The sequence below is a fragment of the Mesocricetus auratus genome, unplaced genomic scaffold (genome assembly GCF_017639785.1).
Source record: "Mesocricetus auratus isolate SY011 unplaced genomic scaffold, BCM_Maur_2.0 Super-Scaffold_100014, whole genome shotgun sequence".
NCBI classification, from domain to species: domain Eukaryota; kingdom Metazoa; phylum Chordata; class Mammalia; order Rodentia; family Cricetidae; genus Mesocricetus; species Mesocricetus auratus.
Genome location: NW_024429197.1, coordinates 20,777,626 through 20,797,540, shown reverse-complemented (window position 1 = coordinate 20,797,540; position 19,915 = coordinate 20,777,626). Strand labels below are relative to the sequence as shown.

Here is a 19,915-nt window from a genome sequence, read left to right as displayed (position 1 = left end):
GGATATTTGGGAGAGGAAGACTTGAAGGGCAGCACGGCCGAGGTCAGGTCCAGATGCCAACAGCCTCTTGCCTCAAGGATGGAAGATGCTTGGGTTTCGCTGGTGGCCTCCAGAAGATCAACCTCCTATGTTGGTAGAAGCAGGGAGCAAGAGGAAAAGGGAAGTTTAGAGGGCACAGACAACTCCTCTGGAATTGGTAGTGGGAGGGAGGCTAGAGAAGGAGATGGAGAATTCTGGAGGAGGCTGGTTCAGGAAAGGTTTTAATACGGCAGGGACCCGTTTGTTTGTGGACAGAATCCAGCCAGTTAGAAAGGACCAAGTTGGGTGGGGTCCTGGCCAGGTCTGCAGAACGGTGAGCCGGGTCTCTGGAGGATAGAGGACCCAGACAGGCCTGACTCAGCCAGGTTAACGGACCGAGCTGCCGATCAGAAGGAAGGTGTTGATCCAGGAGGGCAGGGTGGAAAGGGACTTCGATGGTCTTCTGCCTTTTCACAGAGAGAACGGGTCATTGTTATTGAACCAGCATCCCGGCAAACTTCTAGGACTTCCTAGCTGGGGCTTCCAGTCAAGCTCAGAATGAGGTCCCAGGGTGGGCGCAGAAGAACCGCCCCTGGCCGGGCGGAGCTGGACACCTCCTTCCCGCAGCGCTCTCAGGTGACAGGCCTGCGGGTCACTGCCCCGCCCCGCCGCGTATTCAGGGAGGTCCGACCCGTGGCTCAGAGAGCAGTCCCTGCTGCCGGTGCGTCCGTGAACCCCGCATCCTTGCTCCAGAACCCGCCACTCGCCATGATCCTCGCTCCCGCGCCCCGCAGCTTGGTCGTTCTCCTCCAGGTGCTGGGACTTGCCCTGGCTCAGATCGTAAGTCCCGCCGCCTCTCTGGCACCGGAGTCCGGGGTGTAGAACCTAGGTTTAGGATTCGGGAGTTCTGGGACCTGCTCTACTCTGTCCCTAGCTCGAGGGGCAGCTGAGGACAGAGCTACTGGGAGGGTGCATACCAGACACACAGCGGGCAGTGAGGGGAGATTGACTAGCCCTGGAGCCAAAGGGACCCTGTTCCGGGATGCTCCGCCTTGCCTGAGACAGGCAGCGTCGAGCAGGAGCTGGCGCAGGGTCCTGGCAGCAGGGAGAGCCCAGGTGGTGGCGGAGACAATGGTGGCTATTCAGTGGACAGCCGAGCCTCCGCCCCCGGACTCTCCTAAGGGGCCCGGGCTCCAGCCAGACTTCGCCCCACTGCGTCTCCTCTGACCGGCTTGTGAGCTCCCGTCTCAGGTCGAGGGACGGCTGGGGGTTGGGAAAGTCATGCTCTAAGTGGGACCTAACGGGGACCTTGGGCTTGGCACCCCCCACACGCGCCAAGTGGGGCTGGGCGTGGGTTGCAGCTCGCATGTGGGGTGCCAGCCTGGCACTTCTTGACCTGGGGAGGGCACCTGGCGCCAGCGGGACATCTTCCTGACTCGGGGCTGGCCCGCTGTGAGGACCACCTCAGGGAGGATCAAGCAAGAAGAGTCCCAGATCCCCTTCTCCACACCTCCCTTCTCTGTGGGCACTTAACCCCCACCAGGGGAGGAGGGAGAGGCGCCGTTCAATGCTGTATCTGTGGTTGGTTAGAAAACAACAATAGTTCGAAGTGTCATTCATTGAAGACCAGGCCCCGCCTCACATAATCTGTGATCTGGACGAATGGTGTCTTCATCTATTTCCCACCATGACAGTGCAAGAACAGTGTGGTCCAGGGGAAGAAGTTGGCCGACCCCGGGTGCAATTGTGATTTTATCACTCACTCTGTGACCACGGACCTTTAATCTTTCTGTGTGTGGTTCTTCACCCTCCTCCCATCACCCCTAATAGAACCCCGTTCAGTTCTGAGTAGTTCCTGAAATGAATTCGATGACACACAATACACGGTACACAGTAGCTGCTCAACAAACTCCCCACGGAGTTTCCTTGGGGAATTGCTCTCCTAGTCCCAGGAGCCCAGTTCAGCTCACTGTCTAAAAGCTGCACCCTTGTGTGTGTTTTCAGAGAGGTCCACCGGGAGAGCCGGGTCCTCCAGGGCCACCAGGGCCACCAGGAGTGCCTGGTTCTGATGGCATCGACGTGAGTATCTAACTTCAGACTTGAGCGGAAGGAAGGCTGTGTCCACAAAGGAGAACTTTGTGAGCACGGGGTGGGGGACGCCTGAAGTTTAGCACCCCCTGTTGCCAGTAGGCGGCGTCTGCAGAGACCACAAGGAGCCCGTTTGTTCAGTGAAAACCCCAAACCAGCCCTGAAATGCTCAGTCTGTCACAGCCACCCTGCAACAAGGGCCTGCTGTTCTGTTGCCGGCCTCAGCTCACAGCGCTGTCCTTATCCCCCTCCCGCCCTTCCTCCCCTTAGTCCCTCATACTGTCCCCCAACACACTTCTTTAAGGTTAACTGGGGAGGCTCCTGTAGGCTGCTGGCCAGCTGGGGTCACACCCCATCTCTCCCTTTTGCTTTTAACTCCTCTGCTTAAAATCAGTTGGGCTTGTCCTCTGCTCTCAGTGTGCTGAGGGTTAACTGCCTCATTCTGGAGGCTCCCCCAGGAGGTCGGCTGGATGTTTACCGTTTGGACAGACTTCTATTCAGTCTGGTGCCCCCACCCCCAAACGCAGGGCGCTGGGCCCCAGCCAGGCTCTTGCTGCTGCAGCTCCAAAATTCCCGGGGGCCTCTCTGGGGCTAAATCTGACTCCACAGCCATGCCAGTCTCCCACCAAGGGTCCTTTGTCACATGGGAAAGAGATGCTTCTTTTCTTGAGATCATTTTGAATCTACCCCCTTGTTGGCTCCCTTGATTCTTGCCTCTGCCACAGTCTCTGACTTTCCTGACTACCCAGACGACTACCCACTTCATTTCCCTCCCCTTCAGACGTCTCTAAAAGCCCCCCCCTTTTTAAATTTATTTTGTCACTTGCTTAAGGCATCAGTTCTCCCAATTAACCTGAAGCTCGGGGACTTCATAGCTGGTACCTTACCAACATCAGCATGTCTAAAATCTACTTGACCAAAATGCTCCTCTCAGCTGGCTGGCTTGGTGTGATGCACTTATATTTTGTTTTGTCCTCATTTAATTTAGACAAAGTCTCTTTATGTAACCCTGCCTGTCCTGAAATTCACTCTTAGACTAGGCTGGCCTTGAACTGACAGACTTACACTTGTCTCTGCCTTCCCCCCCTCCCCCCAGTGCTGGAACTGAGGCTTGTACTCTGCTGAATTTTGTTTGTTTTGAGCAAAGGGAGCTGTTTTTCTAAATTAAAAAAAAAGTGCAAATTGACTGGGCAGTGGTGGTGTACACCTTTAGTCCCATCGCTCTGGAGGCAGAGGCAGAGGCAGGCGGATCTCTGTGAGTTCGAGACCAGCCTGGTCTATAAGAGTTAGTTTCAGGACAGGCTCCAAAGCCACAGAGAAACCCTGCCTCAAAGTGCAAATCTCAGCACAAAAGAGAGAAGAGAAGACTGAGACCATCAGCCAGAAATGTCTACCTCCACCGGGGAGGCACGAGCCACAGATGCTGTCTCATTAGCTTATATCTTGCAGGGCGACAAGGGACCTCCAGGAAAAGTTGGTCCTCTGGTGAGAGCTTTTTTTTTTCCTTCAGCTTTTGACTCTTCTAGTACTTGCTGTCCTCTGGCTAATATGTTCTGCTTCTAATTCCAAGGGATCCAAAGGAGAGCCTGGCAAACCCGGGCCAGACGGGCCAGATGGGAAGCCGGGCGTGGATGTGAGTACCTGAGACCGGGGGATGTCTGATGTCCAGCTTCTTCGCATGTCTTGTTAGAAGGCAGCAAGATGGTGGCTCTGTGGCCACTCAGGCCTCATTTCATACAACTGTGACCTCACTCCTATCTCATATCCACCCTGACTGGAAGCCTTGGATCTCTGGCAACAGGAAGCCAGAGAGGGGCTTTGCTTTCTGTGAGCTGCAGGACTGTTCCATGTGTCTGCAGGTGTGAGGACTTAGTCTCAGTTTCCGGCCTCTAGAGATTACTCTGCCTTTGTCTGCCCTGTCTGCTGTCCCCACATCCTCACTCCCATCTCCACTGCCTTGCTTATCCCTTCTGCAGTTTCAGCAAAGCTCAGAGAAGGAATATCATTACAGAGTTCCCAGGGACCTCAAAGTCACAAATTCCTGAGGCCTGGCAGTCTCAGGGAGGTGGGGACAGTTATTTAGTGGTAGTATGTGAATGGACTCTGAAAGATGGGGTGGGGCGGGGTGGGAGAAGCCTCTTAGACTTGTGCCTGCTCTGTTGATTCAAAGGGTATGACCAGGGCTGCAGACAGCAGGGCCTCTTAAACTCCTCATCCATGCCCTGTGAGACTACAAAGCATACTGCCTCACTCTAGCATGTCAGTGCTTATGTCTGCCCAGGGAGGTGAGTGTGTTAACTCATTTGCAATGAGAAGCTAGCAAGAGCAGCCATTGAGCGCATCACTAGTCCAGATCCATGTCTGGGTACCCTAGACTCGAACTGTGAGGAGGGAGGCTGAGCCCATAGGCCCAGGTCTTTGAATCTTAGCTTCTGGTCTCTCAAAGGAGGGCAATTGGGTTGAGAATGTAGCTCAGAGGAGTGCTAGCATCACAACTGGGCATGGCAGTACACATTTGTACGTCCAGCACTCAGGAGGTGGGGAAAAGAGAGTCAGAAGTTCAAGGTCATCCTTGGGAACATAGTGAGTTGGAAGCTACTATCTCAGCAACACACCAAAAGGATAATTGCCAGACATGGTTGTGCACGTCTTTAATCCCAGCACTCTGGAGATAGAGGCAGGTGGATCTGGCAGTTCAAGGCCAGTCTGGTCTACATAGCAAGTTCTAGGACATCTAGGAATACACAGAGAGACAAACCCTGTCTCTAAAAAACCTAAATAAAAATTTTAAGGGAGAATAATTGTTTTGTCTACCTCCCAGGATTCCTTTTTTTGTTTGTTTTGAGACAGGGTTTCTCTGTAGATTTGGAGTCTGTCCCAGAATTCGAACTCACAGAGATCTGCTTGCCTCTGCCTCCTGAGTGCTGGGATTAAAGGTGTGAGCCACCACCACCAGGCAAGGATTCCTTTAAAAAACAAACCAATCAAAACAGAATCCCAACAGAGAAAGGGGAAAGGGGAAGTTAAGATCCCCAGGCCTTCAGCCAGTATGGGAAGCCTAAAGAGTCCCCTAGACTTGCCCTTGCCTGTGAGGTAAGGGCAGGTCCACCTCAATGATCCTACCATCTCTTTCTTCCTCAGGGTTTAATGGGAGCCAAGGGAGAGCCCGGCCCCATGGGAACCCCTGGAGTCAAGGTAAGTGGGTGCTCATTGAGGTTGGAGTTGGAGGGGCTGCAGTAGAAGAAGGTATGGACCCAAGAGGCTCCCGCCTCTCATTTGCCCCCCATTGCTCCTGCAGGGTCAGCCTGGGCTCCCAGGACCCCCTGGCCTGCCGGTGAGTAGCACCTACAAGGGTGTGGAGGGACCCTCTGGAGGCTGGGAGGACCTGCAGAGAGGAGCCATGAATCCAATTTCCTTTACTTCTGTTGCAGGGTCCCGGTTTTGCTGGTCCTCCCGTAAGTTCTAGGGGGTAGGGCAGGGAGCTGGGGAAGAAGAGGAGGGCTTCTCCCATCTTGAGGAACGACCCACATGCTGTGTTGGTGCCAGGAATGGGCAGCTTGATGAGTCTGGAGTAGTCTGGGCCTCATAGCCCCACAATTCAGTCTCTGGAATTGTTTGGATAGTCACAGTAGAGAAGAGACTTTTGGTGCCTGTCCCTGCCTTCCTACCTAAGGTGTCTGACCCTGTGAGGCATCCCCGACAACTGCTTCTTTGCCCCACAGGGACCACCTGGACCCGTGGGCCTCCCCGGTGAGATTGGAACCCCAGGCCCCAAGGTGAGCCTAGTGACCCTCTAAGTTTATGTCCTGCATGCCGAGGCTGACAGTCTGGGGGCAGGTTTCCTGGGAGCTTCTGGCCCACAAGGATCACCTCCAGGCCTAGGACAGTACCTGGGACTGTAGCTAGTCTTCCTGGGAGGCTCAGGGCTGGTGCCCCTGCCAGGCTCCTGGATCTCCTTACTGTGGCAGCTCTCTGGAGGTGCCCAGAGGGCGGGGTGGATGGAACAGTGGTAGGAAGAGGAAAAGCAGGGATAAACTGGGGTCCTGCAGGATGGTTTTGTGATGTGGGTGGGCTCTTCTTGCTTCCAGGGGGATCCAGGACCAGAGGGACCATCAGGACCCCCAGGACCCCCTGGGAAACCGGTAAGTGTCCTCAATTCTCCTGAATGGTCATGTGTTCCTGGGGAAGTGGCTTGCAGTAGGGAGGGGGTAGGTCATGTCCTATCCTTATGTATCTCCTCTCAGGGCCGACCAGGAACCATCCAGGGCCTGGAAGGGAGTGCAGATTTCCTGGTGAGAATGGGGGCTGGAGAGACTGACAGGGTTTTCTCCTCACCCCCTTTCCCCGGCCAGGATTTTCAGTGGGAAATGGGGAGGGTTCTGAGAAGCATTGCTTAGCCGGCCCTGGCTAGGCAAGAGACCTCTGGCCTTATAGGGTTTTCTTTCCAGTGTCCAACCAACTGTCCTGCTGGTGTGAAAGGACCCCAGGGGCTGCAAGGAGTGAAGGTGAGGGGGTGGCTTGTCCTGGGAGGGTGGAACGGGTGCTTGGAGGGGGCCCGGGGCTGAGTTCCCTCCTTCCCTTCAGGGGCATCCAGGCAAGCGGGGGATTCTGGGTGATCCTGGTCGCCAAGGGAAGCCAGTGAGTATGAGAGCTAAGGGCCAGGGATGAGGGTAAGGATTATGGGGAGACAACCCTACAGACATCTGCCTCATTCTTCATCCCTACCCCTGTTCCTATGGGTCCAAGAGACAGATTCTTGAGCTGAGACTCAAGAGGTCCCTCCCTCCCTCCCTCCATCCCTTTCTTTCTCTCTCTCTCTCTCTCTCTCTCTCTCTCTCTCTCTCTCTCTCTCTCTCTCTCTCTCTCTCTCTCTCTCTCTCTCGTTTTTCAGGACACAATTTCTCTGTGTAACACCCCTGGCTGTCCTGGAACTCACTCTGTAGACCAGGCTGTCCTCAGACTCACGGAGATTTGCCTGCCTCTGCCTCTGGAGGGCTGAGATTGAAGGCGTGCACCACCACTGCCTGACCCAATGAGTCTCTTGTTGAGTCCCTTTTTCATGTGATATGGGACATCTTGGTTTCTAATTGCCTTGTCTGTCTGTCTGGCTGTGTTGGGAAAGGTTGCTGGTGTCCGCTTGTCTTGTATTTGCCTGCCAGTCTGACAGGTCTTCCTTGCTCTTAGGGCCCCAAGGGAGATGTGGGTGCCTCTGGAGAGCAAGGCATCCCTGGACCACCGGTAAGAAACACCTCACTGTTGAGCTTTCTATCATACCAGGAGCCCTTTAATGGGACCATTCACCTGCTTTGGCCTCTATAGAAGAAATCTTTGTCTGGCTGGGAGTGCCTGGGTGGGGCGAAGGACTGAGACTGACTCAGGGACAGAGTGAACAGGGCCTAGGCTGCCCACCAGAAGGCCTGGCCAAGGTCCAGGCCTGCCACTATTCCTTTAACAGCCCTGGGAGGTCCTCTCTACATCTGGGCAACTTTGTACTACACAGGAGATATGGACCCTCTGCCTACTTCAAAGGGGGGGTATTGTGAAAAGGGATACAGGTCAAAAAGGGACATGGATTCACTGGCATTTGTTTTCAACAGGGTCCCCAGGGCGTCAGGGGCTACCCAGGCATGGCAGGACCTAAGGGGGAGATGGTGAGTCTAGGGGTGTCCTGCAAGAGTTGCTGTGACCAGAGCTCTGGCCTTCAGAGTCCGACTAGGACTGACCCATAATCTGTTCCTTTCCCCAGGGTCCTCGTGGCTATAAAGGCATGGTGGGCTCAATCGGAGCTGCTGGGCCACCGGTAAGCTTACTCCTGTCCCCAGACCACACTGAGGAAGTCCATGGCTTCAAAGTGGGTGCTGGTCTTCATGGGGTCATGTGACTTGGACTCTTGTCTCCTTCATGTCAGGGTGAAGAAGGCCCAAGGGGGCCACCAGGCCGAGTTGGTGAGAAGGGGGATGTGGTAAGTTCTCAGGTACCCCTTGTCTGGTCAGAGCCCCTGGGGAATACTGGGAAAGGATTGTCTCCATCAAGGCTGGTGTGTGTGAGTGTGCACACATACACTTTTATGTATGTGCCTAGCAGTCTGGGGGTGGGGGTCTGATGATCTGTGCTGAGAACCCAGTTAGATTGCTATGTTCGGACTTTACTAGAAGCCTTGGGATCCAGTCTTGTAACCACTGGACCCAGACAATGAAATTCCAGTAAATTAACCATGGAACTAATGGGATTTGGTCTGAATCCCAAGGCATCTATCACAGTCCCTTAACTCTCTCTCTCTCTCTCTCTCTCTCTCTCTCTCTCTCTCTCTCTCTCTCTCTCTCTCTCTCTCTCTGCTCTCTCTCTCTCTCATTCTCTTTTGCTTTTTGATTATAGGCCCCTTTTCTGAGCAGGTATTTTTGTTTGTTTTGAGACATGGTCTCTCTGCATAGTTTTGACTGCCCTAGAACTCACAGAAAATCTCTTTGTCTCTGCCTCTCTAGTGCTGGCATTAAAGGCATGTGCCACCACTCCTTGCTTTCTTAGCAGTTTTAAAATCACAGAAAACTGAGCAGAGTGTGGGGCTTGGGAAGCCTGCATGGTTGCCTGGGGGAAGGGAGTCATTTTCTTCAGGTTGCAGCCACTAGTAAGTTGCCCATATTCTAGTAAATAATCCCACCTATGCACATACAAAACAACCCTCATCAAACTCAATCGATCACAAAAACGGGAGGGTGGTGGCCTGAGTTCAGTCCCTGGAACCCACCTATGGTGGAAGGAAGGACAGAACCAAGTACACAGAGTTGTCTTCTGATCTTCACCCAAGTCCAGCATGTGCGTGTTCCCTGATGCTTGTGGGTGTGCACATGCTTGCACACTCACACACACAATAATAATGCCACCAAACAAACAAAAAGGCATGAGAGTAAGTGGGGAATTCACCATTCAGCAGGAGTAGGGAGTAGTGAGAGAGGGTATGAGAGCTGTGAGCACCCCAAATACATTCTATACATGTATGAAATTGCCAAAGAATTTTTAACTTTTTAGGTTTTTTTTTTGTTTTTGTTTTGTTTTTCAAGGCAGGGTTTCTCTGTATTGTTTTGGAGACTGTCTGGAACTAGGCTGGGTCTCAAACTCATGGACAGTCACCTGTCTCTGCCTCTTGAGTGTTGATATTAAAGGTGTGTGCCACCTACCTGGTCCAATATTTTAAATTTTATTATTATTATTATTATTATTATTATTATTATTATTATTGTGTGTGTAGTATGCATGCACACAGACATGCTTCAGCATGCATATGGGGGGGGGCAGGAGACAACTTACTCAGAGTCAGTTCTCTCCTCCCATCTGTAAGTTCTGGAGTCCAAACTCAGGTCATCAAACTCCTGTGGCAAATACTTTTACCCACTGAGTCATCTCACCAGCTCTTAAATTTGGGCACAATGACTTATGTAAGAGGAGTATTTTTTTTTTGGTAAAGGTAATTTTTGTGTCACTGTTTGTAGTGGTGACAGAGTACATAAGTCACCATGTATCGTAAGATATTATTTCCTAATATAGTAAACAAAGGCCCCTTTACTCTCTGGGTAACTTCTAAGGTAGAGAGGAAATTTGTGTTACATTAAGAGAACAAAAATAAAGACTCCTGATTTTCTTGAGCAGAATTTCAGTTAATTGTGTTTTTAACGCAAGTTTTAAAATACATAGAAAATAAAGAGACTGCCAAATGGAATCCCATATGGCCATCTCACGGGTTTGGGGTTAGACTTTTGCCACAACTGCTGTTTCTACACCTCCTGCCCCTCCTGCCTACATCGACTGCACTGTCCCCCCAACACACACACCTCCTTACTGCCCCCACCTTCTTACTGCCCCCACCTCCTTACTGCCCCCACCTCCTTACTGCCCCCACCTCCTTACTGCCCCCCACCTCCTTACTGCCCCCACCTCCTTACTGCCCCCACCTCCTCACTGCCCCCCACCTCCTTACTGCCCCCACCTCCTTAATGCCCCCACCTCCTTACTGCCCCCCACCTCCTTACTGCCCCCCACCTCCTCACTGCCCCCCACCTCCTTCCCTGCCCCCCACCTCCTCACTGCCCCCCACCTCCTTACTGCCCCCACCTCCTTACTGCCCCCACCTCCTTACTGCCCCTCACCTCCTTCCCTGCCCCCACCTCCTTAATGCCCCCACCTCCTTACTGCCCCCCACCTCCTTACTGCCCCCCACCTCCTTACTGCCCCTCACCTCCTCACTGCCCCCCACCTCTTTACTGCCCCCCACCTCCTTACTGCCCCTCACCTCCTTCCCTGCCCCCACCTCCTTACTGCCCCCACCTCCTTCCCTGCCCCCCACCTCCTCACTGCCCCCACCTCCTCACTGCCCCCCACCTCCTTCCCTGCCCCCCACCTCCTTACTGCCCCCACCTCCTTACTGCCCCTCACCTCCTTCCCTGCCCCCACCTCCTTACTGCCCCCACCTCCTTACTGCCCCCCACCTCCTCACTGCCCCCACCTCCTTACTGCCCCCACCTCCTTACTGCCCCCCACCTCCTTACTGCCCCCACCTCCTCACTGCCCCCCACCTCCTTCCCTGCCCCCCACCTCCTTACTGCCCCCACCTCCTTACTGCCCCCCACCTCCTCACTGCCCCTCACCTCCTCACTGCCCCCCACCTCTTTACTGCCCCCACCTCCTTACTGCCCCACCTCCTTTTCTGCCTCATCATCATCCTTTCCATCCTCGCTTACTACATCATTGCTATTCCTCATCATACTTGCATCATCTTCATACTGTACGCATCATTTACCTTTGTATCATTGTACTTTACATATCATACCTTTACCATCATCGTGCTTTCGCCATCATTACTCTTTACATCCTTCCTGCTTTATCATCGCCTTTTCCTCATCATTGCATCTTATCATCATTCATATCTTTACCTCACTATCGTGCTTTTACATATCATATGTCCACACATCGATACCTACTTTATCATTCATACTTTATATCATATTGCCTTTTACATCGTACCTTTATCATTGCCCCCATATCATCTTCATCATCGCTGCATCATCTTAACATCATTACCTTTTATCATCATGCTTCGTATCGTACTTCTACCTCATCATCGTGCTTTATCATCGCTATTTACATCATGCTATTCATATCATGCCTTTTACATCATGCCTTTATCATCGCTTCTTTACCTCATTACATACTTTACATCATCATGCTGCATTTATCGCTCATATTTGCCATCGTTCCGCCTTTACATCATTATACTTCTTATCATACCTTTGCATCTTCTTTATATCATTATCTTCTACATCATGCACTTTACATCATGTATACATTCTACTGCATCTTATCTTTATCATCTGCCTTTACATCCTCTATACCACCATCCTCATGCTCTACCTCACTTCCTGTCACCTCATCATACCATACCTTTACATCCTTTACATCATTACTGCTTCCACCTCCTTCCTTTACTTCACCTTCACTATCCCACCTCCTTCCTGCTCACCTCCTTACTCTTTACATCATGCCCTTTATATCATTACCTTTCATCATGCCTTCATATCATGCTCTACATCCTCATTGCCCTCATCTTCCTGCTTCTATATCCTTCTGCCTCCTACCTTCGCTTACCACACCACCTCTTTGCCTCTCACCTCCTGTACTGCCCTCCACCTCCTTATCTGCCCCCACCTCCTTCCCTGCCCCCCACCTCCTTACTGCCCCCCACCTCCTTACTGCCCCCCACCTCCTTCCCTGCCCCCACCTCCTTACTGCCCCCACCTCCTTACTGCCCCCACCTCCTTCCCTGCCCCCACCTCCTTACTGCCCCCACCTCCTTACTGCCCCCCACCTCCTTCCCTTCCCCCACCTCCTTACTGCCCCCCACCTCCTTACTGCCCCCCACCTCCTTCCCTGCCCCCACCTCCTCACTGCCCCCCACCTCCTTACTGCCCCGCACCTCCTTCCCTGCCCCCACCTCCTCACTGCCCCCCACCTCCTTACTGCCCCCACCTCCTTACTGCCCCCCACCTCCTTACTGCCCCCCACCTCCTTACTGCCCCCACCTCCTTACTGCCCCCCACCTCCTTACTGCCCCCCACCTCCTCACTGCCCCCCACCTCCTCACTGCCCCACCTCCTTACTGCCCCCACCTCCTTACTGCCCCCCACCTCCTTCCCTGTTCCCCCCTCCTTACTGCCCCCCACCTCCTTACTGCCCCCCACCTCCTTACTGCCCCTCACCTCCTTACTGCCCCCCCACCTCCTTACTGCCCCCACCTCCTTTCCTGCCCCCGGGTCCTTCACTGGTAACTGCATTGCTCTGACGTTTTCAAGAAATCCTTGGCTTATCTCATTTGCCTTCATACACTTGTGCACACATCTCTGAAGATGAAAGACTTCATACACTTGTGCACGCATCTCTAAAGATGAAAGACTTCATACACTTGTGCACGCATCTCTAAAGATGAAAGACTTCATACACTTGTGCACGCATCTCTAAAGATGAAAGACTTCATACACTTGTGCACGCATCTCTAAAGATGAAAGACTTCCTCACAGAATCATATTATTATTGGAACTGGAGAAAGAGGACTGGAGACAAGGCCCAGAGACGGTGCTTGCCACTAGGACTAACAATCTGGGTTCCATCCCCAGAATCCACGTTGTGGAAGAAGAGGACCAACTCCTGGAATCTGTCCTCTGACCTCCACACGTGTGCTGTGGCATGTGTCCCAACCCTGCTCACACGAATGAATGAATGAATGTAATTTAAAAATTAAAAAGAAGGCCGGGCGTTGGTGGCGCAAGCCTTTAATCCCAGCACTTGGGAGGCAGAGGCAGGTGGATCTCTGTGAGTTCGAGACCAGCCTGGTCTACAAGAGCTAGTTCCAGGACAGCCTCCAAAGCCACAGAGAAACCCTGTCTCGAAAAACCAAAAAAAAAAAAAAAAAATTAAAAAGAAGATTAATGAAAGGTGTAGTTGTTCCTTAACATCACCAAGAAGCTAATCTACCTTTTTCTAGTTTTCCCCATACTATCATCATAGCTCTTATTCAAATCAAGATACTCCCCAATATGAAGCCCATCCGTCTCTCTTGGCAACCGTTTCTTTACCTAATGACCGTCTGATTCTTTACCTAATGTCTGTGAATGCAGGCCTCCCAGAAACCACTGCACTGCCCTCCCTGCCCAGGCACTTGGTGCCGATCTGCCCCCCTCCCTTAGTGTCAGGGTAGAAGTGGGCTTCTGAGGGTCTCCGTTCAACCTCTGCAGTCTGGTCCATGCCACAAGGACTCTGGGACCCAGACGCCATCGTCTCTGATGTGCTGTTCTTTCCACAGTCAGTTAGGCTCAGCGTTCTAAAGGTGACCGATCTCTATCTACTTTGCAGGGGAGCCAAGGTGTCCGAGGACCCCAGGGGCTAACAGGCCCAAAGGGAACAACGGTAAGTGATCAGGGTCCAGGCCCTGGCCCTGGTCAGTTTGTCTGCATTCTAGATGGAGAGGAAGCTGGGGGTCCGGATTGAACTCTGTGACAGGGTGCTGGCTCTGTAGCCTGACAAATAGGCTTTCTTTTCTGAAAGTTGGTTTCTTTACCTGAAAACAGTGAGGAATCGCGAGCAACTGCACAGTCACTCACACAAAGGATGGGCTGCTGTTCCCCGAAGTGATCAGAGCCTCTCTGCTTGTATAGCTGTCCCAGAGCTTTATGTCACGGGGCAGGTGGCTTGGTCCCATTGGTCTTCCCATTAAGAGTCTCCTTGAACTTTCTTTCTGTACAGGGTCCTCCAGGCATTGATGGCAAGGATGGGACCCCGGGCATACCTGGCATGAAGGTGAGAGCTTTGGCTGGGCTGGGCTGGGTCAGGCCTGTTCTTCCTCAGGCCAGTGAGCCCTGACACCAGTCCTAGAGGCTTCAGCACCAGCAGCTCTCCATGCGTTTCAGTCAGGTCTCCTTGCTTCTGGATCTTTCCTGCCTCCACATAGGTGGGACCCCCTCAGGTTGAGGCTCTAATTTGTGTTTCTGCTTGTTTGTTTCTCCAGGGCAGTGCAGGACAAGTGGGGCGGCCAGGAAAGCCAGGCCACCAAGGCTTAGCCGTGAGTATCAACTAAAGCCAGGAGGGCTTCCCACAGGCAAGTTGATCCTCCTGGGCCTCAGAGCACCAGCCTCTGTGTGAGGACATGAGAGGCTGAGGAGGTCAAACTACACCTGAGCTCTGACCCTGTCACCATGTCACCTCATTACCGTCTGTGTGGCCTGGCCTTGTGTAGGCTGCATCATCATTTGGACAATGTTTTGTTTTGTTTTTCAAAACAGGGTTTTTCTGTGCATCATTGACTGCTCTAGAACTCACTCTGTAGACCAGGCTGGCCTTGAACTCACAGAGATCCGCCTGCCTCTGTCTCTGGAGTGCTGGGATTAAAGTGTGGGACCACTGCCCAGCTGCAGTGGCTTTCCTATTAATATATTATTAAGCCTTTGCTGGTCTCTGGCCTTCTTGATTCACCTTCTCATTTCACAGACCCTTCTCTACTACACACTTCTGGAGTTTAGCCTGTGAGTGCCCATCCTCCATCCTCATGAGGGCCCAGACTGCCAAAGCTTGTGTTCCCAGTATGCTTTCCCCCTAGACACGGAGGCTGATAGACAGGCCATTGTCCAAAACCCACTCTTCTCCTCCCAGGGCTCATAGCAAGGGTGGAAAGCAGCTAAGCTCATGATACCATGGCTGGATCTTTGGTTGTTTAGTTCCCACAAGGAGGAAAAATCTGGAGAGGGCATGGAGGCAAGTGTACCCATCTCCCCCTGCCAGGGCAGAAACCAATACCAGCTTTTTTCTTTAGGGTGTGCCTGGTCAGCCTGGAACAAAAGGAGGCCCTGGAGACAAGGTGAGGAGACCCCTAGGCCAGGAGACTTGGTTCTATCTGAACAAGGGGGTGAGGGAGTGAGAAGTGGGGCATGGTTCAAGCATTGTGAGGCCCAGTTTTCACCCAGGGCTGACACAGCCTAAAAACAAGCCCCTGCCTCACCACCTTCTGCCAGCACCTTGCCCCTGCCGCATCCTGGCTTAGAAGCAGGATGTGGCCTAGAATCCAGAGGAGAAACAAACTCGGGAAAAGCAACGGAGCCGGGAGGATTTGATCAAGAATGGCCTGCACCCATCCCTGCATATTTGGCTGTAGACTTGGTCAGGGTTCCTGGGCCTACCTGAGACTAAGGGCTGACTGGCAGCTTCCAGCTGAGAACTGTGTTTTCCTGCAGGGTGAGCCAGGCCAGCAAGGCTTCCCTGGAATCTCTGGTCCTCCTGGGAAAGAAGTGAGTATCCCTCTCTACCCTCCCAGGAGGTTTTGGTCTTTCTAGGTCTAAGGTCAGGCCTGACCTTAGTGTAGGGCCAGGTTGAGGCTGGGGTGGAGCCCAAACCTGGGGAGTGTTTTGAGTCTGGTGTCCTGTCCCACTGACACAAGCAAGCCTTTTCTCTCTGGACCAGCTTCCTTAATTGAAGCCTATTAGCTGATCCGAGGATGGGGACAGCTGAGCCAGGGTGAAGGGAGGGTCCCACCAGGCCGGCTGCTCACTCTCCTTTCTCCTCCCAGGGAGAGCCAGGGCCTCGAGGAGAAATTGGTCCACAGGGCATCATGGGACAGAAGGTAAGTAAGTGGTCCTTCCCCAAGGATCCTTGCAGCAGCTGGCTCTGGGTCCTCTGTCAAGGGCTCAAATGAGCGTCTGTGAAAAAGAGTAATAAGAGGGACCCCTGCTGGTGACAACCAGAATGGATGGCACTTGTCCTGCTAGAGTCTGGCCTGCCTGATCTGAAAGGCTGGCCCTGCTGAGAGCCCAGGTGTGACCTCCTATTTCCATTTCAGGGCGACCAGGGTGAGAGGGGACCAGTAGGGCAGCCAGGCCCTCAAGGACGACAGGTGAGCTAGGCCAGCTGGCGGCAGGGGCGGGGCCGGGGATTGGGCTCACAACTGGTTCTTCAGTTTACTTCATTGTCTTGTTTTCCCACCTCCTCAGGGCCCCAAGGGAGAGCAGGGGCCCCCAGGAATTCCAGGACCCCAAGGTTTGCCAGGCATCAAAGGAGATAAGGTACCGTCGGAAGCTGGAGAACATCAGGGACAGCGGTCCAAATCTGGGCTGCGGTGGGCGGTGGGGTTGGGTTAGACGAGGAGGAGCAGGTTGCTAGGGGGCCTCCCTTCCCTGGAGAGGACATTTCACTATGCCCACTCTCTTTTTCTAGGGCTCCCCCGGGAAGACCGGGCCCCGAGGCGGAGTGGTGAGTACCAATATCCCGGTCCAGCTGCAGGTGTTGGGTACCTGGGGTGTCGTGTCTGAACACATCTGCAGACCCTGCACCCCTCGGTGTTATGGCACTTGACACGAGGTTCTCTCTCTGCAGGGTGACCCGGGGGTGGCCGGCCTCCCGGGTGAGAAAGGAGAGAAGGTGAGCGGGGCACGGAAGTGAGATGGGAGTTGGGGAGCTGGTCCTGGTCCCTACTACTTTTTGACGGTGCTCCCTCTGCAGGGCCAGTCGGGAGAGCCAGGGCCCAAGGGACAGGTAAGCCCCTCCCCTTTCTCCTACACGGATGCCATCCTCCCTCTGGCCCCTTCCTTTCCCTTTTCCCTACTCTCCCCTCCCTCCGGATGCCTTCTTACTCCACACGGTCCCATGGCAGCAAGGAGTCCGTGGAGAGCCAGGATACCCTGGCCCCAGCGGGGATGCGGGAGCTCCAGGTGTGCAGGGCTACCCCGGGCTTCCCGGACCCCGAGGACTGGTGGGAGATCGAGGCGTGCCAGGACAACCTGGGAGACAAGGAGTAGTGGTGAGTGGACCCCAGGACTAGGGTAATCTCTAGGAAGGGCATCTTCTGGGGGGGGGTGCAGCATATTGCCCAAAGCTGGGAGTTCCCAGAGGCCCTCTGACTGCTCAGAGACTGGCCCCAGATCAAGAGAATGGGTGCGGCACATGCTCAAAAATGCTGGGATGCAGGCGGATGTGGCGGCGGGTTGCAGGAGTGGTTGGATCTGACAGCCAGGGCTTCTTCATGAATTGTATTCTTTGTTCTCAGGGCCGAGCTGCCAGTGACCAGCACATCGTGGACGTGGTGTTGAAGATGATTCAAGGTAAGGGACGGGCTACATCCCCTCCCCATAGCCCACTCCACTGCCTGGTCACCCTTCACCAGCCTCTACAAGTGAGGGTCTCGAGCCCCTGGTGTGCATTTTGGTTCTGCCTCCCGGAAACGTGGAATTTAGGATAGACTTCCGTGAAACAGGGCCTAGGGAAGGGGAAGCTCAACACTGGCCTTTCCTGTCTGCAAGCTTAGGGGCCGTTGCATCAGGATACCCTGTCTTCTCCAGGCTCATCTCAGGCCTTTCTTCCTTCTCTTTCCTTCAGAGCAACTGGCAGAGGTAGCTGTGAGTGCCAAGCGGGAAGCCCTGGGTGCAGCCGGAATGGTCGGTCTTCCAGGGCCTCCTGGGCCTCCTGGATATCCAGGCAAACAGGGACCCCATGGGCATCCTGGCCCCCGAGGCATTCCTGGCATCGTGGGAGCAGTGGGTCAAATTGGCAACACTGGGCCCAAGGGTGAGTGCTTGGAGCTGGAGCTGGGCCTGGGGATTGGCTCAAGGGCAGCTTGGTACACAGTAAATGCCAGTTCTTTTGTTTGCTTGTTTGTTTTGTTTTCCCAGACAAGGTTTCTCTGTAGCTTTGGAGGCTGCTCTGGAACTCACTCAGTAGACCAGGCTGGCCTCTAACTCAGAGATCTATCTGTCTCTGCTTCCCAAGTGTTGGGACTAAAGGCGTGTGCCACCACTGCCTGGCTAGTCAATGCCAGTTGTTATTGGACACTTTCCTATAACACACCGTAATCTCAGATTTTGCCTGCATCTCCCTTTATCTAACCAGCCCTCTGTGGTCATTTCCAACTTGCTTCAGTCGTATACTGGCACAATGGATGTGTATGAAACAGATTAGATAGTGGAAGAAATTTTTCTCAGTTTGGGACAAGACATTCCTTTGTGTCTGCAGGAAAGCGTGGAGAGAAAGGCGATCAAGGAGAAATTGGACGCGGGCACCCCGGTATGCCGGGGCCCCCAGGAATCCCAGGTAACACCGTGGTCCTGTGTAGCCACCCTTCTGTCTCTGAGCTTGGGAATGAATGTTTCTGGATTTTCTACATGGAAGCCTGGCACTCAGCCAAGCTGGAGCACCTAGGAGTATCTGGGAGGGTCTGGCTAGGAGCTGGCAACTGGGATTCTGGGTTGGGCAATATCTGTGCCTTCCTTCAGTGATTGATATTTGTGGCCAAACTTTCCTTGCCTGAACCATTTCCCAGTGTCTCACCTTTCCTTCTCGCAGGTCTTCCCGGCCGGCCTGGCCAGGCAATCAATGGCAAGGATGGAGACCGAGGATCCCCAGGGGCTCCAGGAGAGGCTGGCCGACCTGGCCGGCCAGGCCCAGTGGGGCTGCCTGGCTTTTGTGAGCCTGCCGCCTGCCTGGGGGCTTCAGCCTATGCCTCTGCTCGCCTCACAGAGCCTGGGTCCATTAAGGGGCCGTGAGCAAGCAGCATAGTCAGAGCCTATTAGCATCCTGGGTCCCATCTAGGCAGACATGCATCCCAGCTCCAGCCCAGGAGGCTAGATTTCTCAGGCCCTTGTCTGAAACCCAGGGGTTCTGAAGACATGTTCAGTGAGGGAGGGGCTGGAGAGGGAGCACTGGAGTAAAGGGGAGGCCAGCAAAGCCATTGGAGAGCCTCCACTCTCGAGGGAACAGAGTGGTTTTTCTTCCCGGAGTACCAACTGTTCCTCATCCATACCCTCTGCACTGTCCATCCCACCCTCCGGGCATGCAGACTGAGGCCTCTGATGGTCCTCATCCCATTCTTACTGTCTGGACTTATTTCTACTGGGTGTCTGCTGAGGGTGAGGACCCTGAGTTGGCAATCCTTAGGCCAGCCCCACTATTGCCTTTCTGCCTCCCATCCGAGTATTTAAACACCCACTCCCTTGTTTCTGCACCGCTACTTCCCAGCCCCCTTTGCTCATACTCACTCTGGCCTTTGTGTAAATAAATGTTCCCAACTTGGTTACAAACTGACTCCTTGTGCCTGAGGATGGGAAGTTGTTGCTGGATCTCCACTGCTTGGGCAAAGGGGCTAAGGGCTCACGAATGGGAGGGTACTTTGTAAGTCCTGAGCATAGGGATGGCAGGCCTATTTGAGACACTTCTGTGGTGAGAACCTGAGGGTCGAGGCAGATGTTGATCCACCTAGTGACTTTGGGCAAACCTCTTAAGTGTCTTTGTATAGTGGTGACAAGGGCTTAGCCACGCTGCATGATAAGAGTAAGCCACACTCACTAGGTTGCCAGGGACATATCTCTCTCCCTCCCTCTCCTTCTCTCCCCCTTCCTTTATCCTTTCCCTTCCTTTAGACCAGGTCTCGTGTATTCAGGCTGGCCTTGAACTTGCTATATAGCTGAGGAGTGTCTGCCTTCTGCTGGGATCACAGGTGTGCACCACCACACCGCTTTGTAGTAATGGGGTCAAACCCAGTGCTTCATTCATTGCATATTAGGCAAGCACCCAACTAACTGAGCTACATCCCGTCACACACCCCCTGGTCTGTCTCAGCGGCCCGTGTGCTTGGAGTGGGAGATTGGAAGACCCGCCTGTTGCCTTCCAGGAGCTCCTATGAGGGATTGGGGGGGGTCTTGATAAACCGCTAAGGGACACTTGCTCAGATCTGGTTTGTCTACCCTGGCCATTGCTCTCAGGCAGGAACCTTTGAAATTAGATGGCATCT

At 53.6% G+C, this 19,915-nt stretch overlaps 1 protein-coding gene across 1 annotated transcript; it reads left to right on the top strand.

The window, feature by feature from the left end:
* Positions 1-367: 367 nt before the first annotated feature.
* Positions 368-19,205, top strand: Col9a2 (collagen type IX alpha 2 chain). Its single transcript, XM_005083828.4, has 32 exons — positions 368-858; positions 2,023-2,097; positions 3,556-3,591; positions 3,677-3,739; positions 5,248-5,301; positions 5,405-5,440; positions 5,538-5,561; positions 5,829-5,882; positions 6,195-6,248; positions 6,351-6,398; positions 6,555-6,611; positions 6,691-6,744; positions 7,291-7,344; positions 7,704-7,757; positions 7,853-7,906; positions 8,015-8,068; positions 13,504-13,557; positions 13,894-13,947; positions 14,156-14,209; positions 14,957-15,001; positions 15,375-15,428; positions 15,707-15,760; positions 15,977-16,030; positions 16,128-16,199; positions 16,351-16,386; positions 16,510-16,554; positions 16,636-16,668; positions 16,787-16,933; positions 17,180-17,234; positions 17,509-17,697; positions 18,142-18,219; positions 18,472-19,205. Exons 1-32 carry the CDS (start codon positions 577-579, stop codon positions 18,669-18,671), a joined length of 2,277 nt encoding a protein of 758 aa, XP_005083885.2. The 5' UTR covers positions 368-576; the 3' UTR covers positions 18,672-19,205.
* Positions 19,206-19,915: the final 710 nt, after the last annotated feature.

Bases quoted from the DNA above. Each gene is read 5' to 3' on its own strand.
- Col9a2 (XM_005083828.4), top strand. From the start codon at position 577: ATGAGGTCCCAGGGTGGGCGCAGAAGAACCGCCCCTGGCCGGGCGGAG. The intron at 16,387-16,509 runs GTGAGTACCAAT...CTCTCTCTGCAG, and splicing joins CCGGGCCCCGAGGCGGAGTG to GGTGACCCGGGGGTGGCCGG. The intron at 16,934-17,179 runs GTGAGTGGACCC...CTTTGTTCTCAG, and splicing joins CTGGGAGACAAGGAGTAGTG to GGCCGAGCTGCCAGTGACCA.